The following is a 7,171-nucleotide window of genomic DNA, read 5'->3' as shown; positions in this document are numbered from 1 at the left end:
TCATTGCTTAAAAAAGTAATATTAAATTGATCATTAATATATTATTTAAATATAAAATTAATATAAAATAAAAATACTTAATAAATCTATATTCAAAATAATTAATTTTGTAATTAAAAATATACAATAAAAATTAATACTAAAAATGTATTATTTTAAAGATAATATTATTTAACTTACTTCAAATGGATAAATATTTTATATTTTCCTTCTACACGAGTGAAGAAATCACTTCATTGTAAATAATTTAATATCTTTTATTACACCGTTTTCTTTTTCAATTTAATAACAGAAATGAGCTAAGCCTATAATAATTATTAATATTTAAGAGAGAGAATATTGGAAGACTCGAAGAGTCTCCGCTTTTGTGGACCACCACCAGTCGGAGAAGGAGGAGGTGAGAGTGGCGAGTGGGACCCACACTCGTTCATCGGGATTCACCACGGATGGGGAAATGGTCTTTAAAGTCACAATGGCGGGTCCACATTTATAGCCTAATCCCTCGCCCCGCCCCCGCTCTTTTTTTAACCGTCTGATCTAAAGAATATATAACGCCAACTTCAGCCTTCTCACTCTCACTTCGCTCCCAAAAAAAAAAAAAAATTGTTTGGCCTCGTTTTATTTTCCACCACTGGATTGCTTCTTCTTTGTTGGATTAATATTTTAAAAAGATCTGATATTTTGTTGAAGAAGAAACAGATTTGGTGGTTGTTTTGCTTATTTGTTCTCAATCTGAGGTAATTCTTTGCTTTGCTTAGAATCTACGTTTGAGTTTTAAGCTTTATTTTTTCTGTGTTCGGGATTTTCGCCGACTTTATTCTAATTCTGCAATCGGTATCTTTTTATAGATCGGCGAGCTTTTCAAGATTTACGTCGCTTTCTTCAACCTGCATTGGTTTCGTTTCTACCTGGTAATGAATGGTTCTCTCTCTCTCTCTCTCTCTAACACACACACACTGTTTCTCTTTGATTAACTTCGCTTTTATGTTTTCGTTTTCCTTTTTTTCTCGTTAGTCAAGTGCTGTGTTTGGTTGCTGGGAAACAAGAAGGAAATAAAAATAAAGGACTGCAAAGTAAAGAAATAGTTCTTTTTTTTAATTTATTTTGTTTCAATTGAAATTTGTAAACGATAATCGCTTTTATCTCAACATAGGAAAAATGCGAACTTTTTTTTACTATTGCATTTTCCGTGAATTTCTGAAATTCTCAAGAGAGGCTGTATTTAGTCATTCTTCATTAGGATTCTTTATGGATCTGTGAGGTTCTTTTGTTTTGGACTTCAATCAAATGAAGCTGATTGTATTTGATCATGGGGAATGAATTTTTCATCAGAGCTTTATGATGTCCCTTGATTTAGATGCAGAAATCAAAGCGTTGTTAAAAATTTAGAATCTTTCTTGTTTCTTTTCTATGGAGTGTAGTTGATTTGATTACTAGACCTAGAGATGGACTGACCTGGAACATAAAATTTTAGATATTCTAAATATTTTCTATTGATAATTTGTTTTCGTCTCTCCTAAAATTTTAGATGTTGACCCCCCGAACATAAAATCATGTGTCCATTAGAGATGGACATGGATTGAATGGGAAGAAAAAACTAGAACTTTGAAACTTTTACAATGGTAAATGATTGTTATACTAGTGTTTTGTTGGAAATCACCCAAGTCATTTTTATTGACCGGTTGCTTAATGTTACTTTAGCTCTCTTTGGGTGTAAATTTAATTTTTATGCCTTCGCTCTTTTGATTTTGTGTTGATGTTTTTCCAGAGGGAAATGGACTTAGATTTGGGTAAATAAAAATGACGAGCTTGGATTTGTTTGACCCTGGATGATACGGGTAAATTTTTTACTGCATTTGTTGGCCACTGATGATTAGAACAAGTTTTTGAGAGGAAACGTGGCATGTTTTGATAATGTGACTTTTAAAAATAGCAATAATTTAGTACATTATGTCATATATACATATTCATCCATAAGTTCAATCAAACTGGTGAAAAGCTGATGTGAGAAACTATACTTTGGGGTTTTGCAGCTAAGATGGATTGGTAAAGCAAAAGAAAGCATTGACATCCGATACAAGAAAAGCTGATGAATAATTAGAAAGTTTGAGGGACATGGGATTAGGTTCAAAGTCAGAAAGGAGTTCAAACTCACAACAAAGTTCAAGGACTGGGAAGGAGAAAGCCCACTTGCCACATGCAGACCTGATGTTAAAGAATCAAGGCAAGTTAAATGGAAAAAATGGTATTACTTTTCCGTATGGTATTCTGCCGGGTGAAATTATGAACAATCGGATTCAAAGCACCTTGGTTGAAACAAAACCTTTTGGGGATTGCAAGGGCCAGCCTCTCAAGAGCAAGCCAACAAAAGAAGAGCTTGTTAGGTACATGTCAAACTTGCCGGGTTACCTACGGCGGGTAGACAGTTCAGATAACCTTCAAGAGAATGCATTGAATGTCGGAGTTCTGGATTGGGCACGTCTAGAAAAATGGAAGTACCACCAAAAGCATAACCCTACAACTACTGGAAATGATGAACCGTCCACAACCACCACCATTTTACCATCGAAAATCAATACCAAGTCTTCTGCCTTTTCTAATGTTGTTCCCAAGGTTGCCTCTGCCAATAAAGTTAAGCAACACTCTTCAACTTGTTCGAGTCTTACCACATCTCAAAAGGATGACATTCCTCGAGGTGCAGAACCATATATTCCAAAGGTTAGGCACCATCAAGATACTGAAACTGCTTCCAAGAGCACCTTGGATCGGCAGAAGAAGACATCCAAGACATATAAATCCTTTGACAAAATTAATTCAGATGCAATTCTTGAGAAGGGGAAGAGAAAAGAATTAGATCAGAAAATCACTCCAAAAGTGGGTAATATACCGTCAAACATGAGAAATCATGGAGTCTCACCTCTGCCAAAGGAAACTGCAAGTGTTTGTGATGGTGGAGCAAAAAACAGAGTAGAGCAAAGGAGGGGAACTGATGTAAATAAGAAGGATTTGGATGATAAAACTACTTCAGATATGGAGGCTTCTTCATCCAAATCAAGAAACCATGAAGTTTCACTGGGTTCCAGCAAAATGCTCGGTGCTGAAAGCAACAAAACTAAGAACAAATATACTGAGGAATACGAACATGATCTTAATCATGAATGTTCTCCTGGTGGGCACAAGAACATTGCTCTTCTTCCAACTTCTTCCCGAAACAACTTTCTTGAAGAACCTCGAGATGGGACTTTGAATGAAGCAAAACATAATAGCTCTTCCTATGACCTGCTTCGGAAGGATCATTTTCGGGAATTATATTCTGATGTTCCTCATTCTTGTACATTTCCTTCTAGAGTTGAGATGAATCCTGAAACTGACAAGATGGAACGGAGTCTGGATCTTTCATCTGATGCATCTAGTGGGCCTTTGTTCTCAGATAACACAGGAAATGTAAGGTCTCGGGGCAAGTATTCAGCAGAAAACAATTCAAAGTCTCAAGATACTGATTTTGAAACTTTGAAGATACTGGAAGAAGAAATGGCTGAGCTGGCAACTGAAAGAAGCAGAACTAGTTCACCAAATCACCACTTTAGTTTCAGCTTGAGTCGTATTAGTAGAAGTTTCAGTTTTAAGGAAAGTTCTGCAGTCCCACAATTGAGATCTGATTATGTTTCCGTGAGGTCCGGTCCAGTGAGGTCTGATTCCTCTGGATTTCTGGATGATGCACACATAGAGCAGCTGATTGGCCGTCATAGAACTAAATCCAGCCCCTTTAGAAGGGTGCTGGATCCGCTACTGAAGTCTAAGGGCTTAAATTCCTTTCGATCCACCGACACTGTTCAGCCATTGAAAGGAAGCTTGAACTCCTCTTCTCCACGGCCACTTGATGCAAATGAATCCTTTCAGGAAGAAAAGTTGGGGTCATCAATGATTAAAGCTCTTCTCGAGGTTGCAATGAAGAATGGACACCCACTGTTCAGATTTGTCGTCACCAATGGCAGCAATATGCTTGCAACTACCGTGAAAAGTCTAGCATCATCTGAGAAGGTGGGATCTGATCAGAATTACGTTTTCTCTTTGGTTAGTGAAATTAAGAAAAAGAGTGGCAGCTGGATAAGCAAAGGAAACAAGGAAAAAAATTGTGATTACATCTATAATATCATTGGACAAATGAAGATTTCCGATACTCATATTTCAGATTTGACTGCAGAAGACTCTTGCTATTATCATCTGGAAAGAGAATCTGTTCTGTTCAGTGTAGAGCAAAGACAAACAGATCAAGCATTGGCAAAGTTTACACCAGGTACCGAGCTTGCTGCTGTTGTCATAAAAATACCCGGTGAAAGCAATGCACAGCAAGCTGATAAAGATATAGTGAAGACTTGCTCTACAGAATCTTTGGCTACAGATGGATGCCCGTGCAACTTTATGGAAGGTTCCAGCTTCAAAAGTATTACTGTCATACTTTCCGGTGGAGTCCACAGCATGCCAAACAAAGGAATACCTTCCCCATTGATCGATCGATGGAGATTTGGTGGATTATGCGACTGTGGAGGTTGGGATGTTGGTTGCAAATTAAATATTCTCTCCAACCAAAACAGCAGATGCTGTAAGAATTCAGGGGCGCATCAAGCATGCTCTGACCGTCTTGAACTTTATCGTCAGGTATCCTCTTTTCTATTGTATTCTTAGTTCTCCATTTTGTTAAAATGTCGTCCAGATATCTAAGTTCTTGTTTTGTACTTGATGTAGGGAGAAGCACAGCAGAACATGCCTAACTTCAGCTTGGTTCCACACAAAAAAGGAATCTATGCAATTAAGTTCAGTTCATCAATCACTGCATTGCAAGCGTTCTTTATCTCCGTAACAGTTATAAGTTGTTGGAAATCCTCTGAATTTCCAGAATTCAGTAACCTGGCCAATGGAAAAGTTATAAAGGAAACAATGTTGGATGGCAGACTTGGGATGGACACCAAACCAACCATTGTCGTCGGAGCCATGCCTGCAAAATATGCTCCGAACCCACCTCATTCACCCTTTGGGAGGGTATAGTTAATAGTTTCGCACACAACAATATTCAGGTACAGTTATAAGAAGTCTCGAAGAGTGCTAAACCTCGAGGTTAATCTTCATACATACAAGGAATTGGATTTGGGGTATAGGCTTGTTCAACATGGTTAATCGTCAAGATTTTGTAAGAGTTGCACAATACAAATAGAGATCACTTGTATAAAAGGAAATAATAATGGTAAATACCATTCCCTGTTTTAATCAAGTGTCTTTACTTATTAAAATCAAGAACATGGTATAATATGTTAGCATAAACTTTGTAGTAATATGCCCTTAAAATATTCATAAAATGCCATAAAACTTTGTTAACAAGCTGAATCAAACTGAGAACAATGTGTTAAGGAATGATATGATTTAATAGAACATCCAATCATATTGATGGGAGCAAACCAGACTCCGAAAAGGAATAAAAACCGAAAAGAATATACATAAGCATGCTGATATAGTGAACTATGCTTTCAAATGTCAGCTTGGGAAGCATGGTGAATGCATATGTACCATTGGCCGTTGATCCTTTCAAACACGTTTGTTACGAACTGCGCTCCCCAATTGTTACCTTTTGTCGTCTTGACGAATTCCATGCATGTAACATACCCGGAATCTCCTTTAACATGAACCCGGACATTTTTCAGTTCTATCTCTAGGGGAAATTCATAGTTCATCCACACAATCTCCCAGCTTTCCATTACGAAATCATAACCGGATATCCCATTTGCAGCTGGGTGCACACAACAAACATCATCTCCTTTCGCCCAAAGGTTCTGCATCGTGGCTAAATCCCCTCTCCTAAAAGCATCGTAAAACCGAGAATTTGCTGCCAGTACTGAAGCCTTACTGTCCTCATATAGGACTCGGAGGTCATCCCTGATTTTTGCTGCTTCAGCATAGTTTTCTTGCTCAATGGCAATCTGTAGGTCCCTCTGCAAGGTCTGTTCACCTGATATGATGCTTTCAGCACTTAGATTACCCTCAATGTCATCACGTTTGGCTTGAAAAGGCATCGACGGTAGTATATGCAGATTTGGTCTGAAGGGTGCTGCACTAAATTTAATCAGCGGTTAGAACTGTGTGGAACTCAAATCTCAACAAGGAAATTATATTGGTCATATGTGAAGAAACCTAAAGAAAGGTAATATTCATCCAACAAAATAAATATTGAAAAACTCAACAGGGCAATCTATTCGAAGGAAAAGGTCAGCCAACTTGACAAATACTTTATGAAAAAAACTCAGAGAAATCAGACGAAAATGTATTGTTTAGTTGACCTGGTACATATGAATTTATACACATATAGATATATATGCAGATAATTTCCAAATCCAAGAAACTTACGAGGTCTTCCATTTGGCAACTTGGAGACACACTGACCCGGAAAAAACTGGATCTTGTTTCCTCTGTAAGCCTTAGCTAAAACCACAAAACATGGCTTTGGAATCGGAAGTGGTGACAAAAGGAAACGACGACTCTTAAAACAATTAGAGCTTGAACATAGCATGCAATTAACATTTACCTACAACGACAAAAATATGATAATTGAATTACAAATATCTCTGAAAATAAACAAAATTTCACCAAATTATCTCGAACATGAATAGGTATAGGTATAGAGCGAAAAGTAAGCTCGGAACTGTATCTATAGGATTCAAATCCAATAATTTGAAAGGAATAATTAGCTAGATTTAAAAAAATAAAAATAACCCAGTTGTTCAAATTCAAGTACTCAACAGCGTTACTCAACAGAAACTACAGCATTAGCAACAAAGATATATAGAAGCAGGAGAAAATTGAACTTACGTTGTAGCAAAAGCTAGATCCTTGGATTGCCATGAAAGTGAAACCCAAGGTTACTTAGAAAGATATTACAACAGAAGGGGGGTTTGAAGGTGAATAAGAGAAAAAGGGTTTTCTCAATCTTGAATAAGATAACGACAGTCGGGAGGAAGCAGAAACTGGAAGATTTCATGGAAAAATGAGTTATGGGCTTTGAACATAAGTTCATGCATGAGCAGCCCTGAGTTTTGGGTTCACTCATTTGAAGCCTAATCCTACTGTATTTCATTTTAGGGGAAATATTTTGTTTTCTTCTCTTATTTATTTGTAATTTTTA

At 37.1% G+C, this 7,171-nt stretch overlaps 2 protein-coding genes across 3 annotated transcripts; one reads left to right on the top strand and one right to left on the bottom strand.

Moving 5' to 3' along the window:
- Window positions 1–788: 788 nt before the first annotated feature.
- On the top strand, window positions 789–5,197 carry LOC120198171. Of its 2 annotated transcripts, none has more exons than XM_039199539.1 (3): window positions 789–911; window positions 2,034–4,659; window positions 4,747–5,196. In XM_039199539.1, the coding sequence occupies exons 2-3, from the start codon at window positions 2,116–2,118 to the stop codon at window positions 5,044–5,046; spliced, it is 2,844 nt and encodes a 947-aa protein (XP_039055470.1). In that variant the 5' UTR covers window positions 789–911; window positions 2,034–2,115; the 3' UTR covers window positions 5,047–5,196. The 2 variants fall into 2 exon arrangements, with proteins under 2 accessions (XP_039055470.1, XP_039055471.1); XM_039199540.1 differs by lacking the exon at window positions 789–911 and adding an exon at window positions 1,688–1,838 and having other exon boundaries at window positions 4,747–5,197.
- Window positions 5,198–5,403: 206 nt separating this feature from the next.
- LOC120197890 lies at window positions 5,404–6,966 on the bottom strand. Its single transcript, XM_039199286.1, has 3 exons — window positions 6,859–6,966; window positions 6,397–6,574; window positions 5,404–6,100 (listed from the first exon to the last, which is right to left on the bottom strand). The coding sequence occupies exons 1-3, from the start codon at window positions 6,889–6,891 to the stop codon at window positions 5,523–5,525; spliced, it is 789 nt and encodes a 262-aa protein (XP_039055217.1). The 5' UTR covers window positions 6,892–6,966; the 3' UTR covers window positions 5,404–5,522.
- Window positions 6,967–7,171: the final 205 nt, after the last annotated feature.

The sequence above is a fragment of the Hibiscus syriacus genome, unplaced genomic scaffold, assembly GCF_006381635.1.
Source record: "Hibiscus syriacus cultivar Baekdansim isolate YM2019G1 unplaced genomic scaffold, ASM638163v2 tig00117056_pilon, whole genome shotgun sequence".
Lineage (NCBI taxonomy): Eukaryota > Viridiplantae > Streptophyta > Magnoliopsida > Malvales > Malvaceae > Hibiscus > Hibiscus syriacus.
Note: the sequence above shows the minus strand (reverse complement) of the source record. Positions and strands in the feature narration are given on the sequence as shown.

Excerpts from the sequence above, each read along its gene's own strand:
- LOC120198171 (XM_039199540.1), top strand. The coding sequence starts at position 2,116 with ATGGGATTAGGTTCAAAGTCAGAAAGGAGTTCAAACTCACAACAAAGT. Across the intron at positions 4,660-4,746 it reads GTCTTGAACTTTATCGTCAG|GGAGAAGCACAGCAGAACAT; the intron begins GTATCCTCTTTT and ends TACTTGATGTAG.
- LOC120197890 (XM_039199286.1), bottom strand. The coding sequence starts at position 6,891 with ATGGCAATCCAAGGATCTAGCTTTTGCTACAAC. Across the intron at positions 6,575-6,858 it reads GATCTAGCTTTTGCTACAAC|GTAAATGTTAATTGCATGCT; the intron begins GTAAGTTCAATT and ends TTGTCGTTGTAG. Across the intron at positions 6,101-6,396 it reads GTTGCCAAATGGAAGACCTC|CACCCTTCAGACCAAATCTG; the intron begins GTAAGTTTCTTG and ends AATTTAGTGCAG.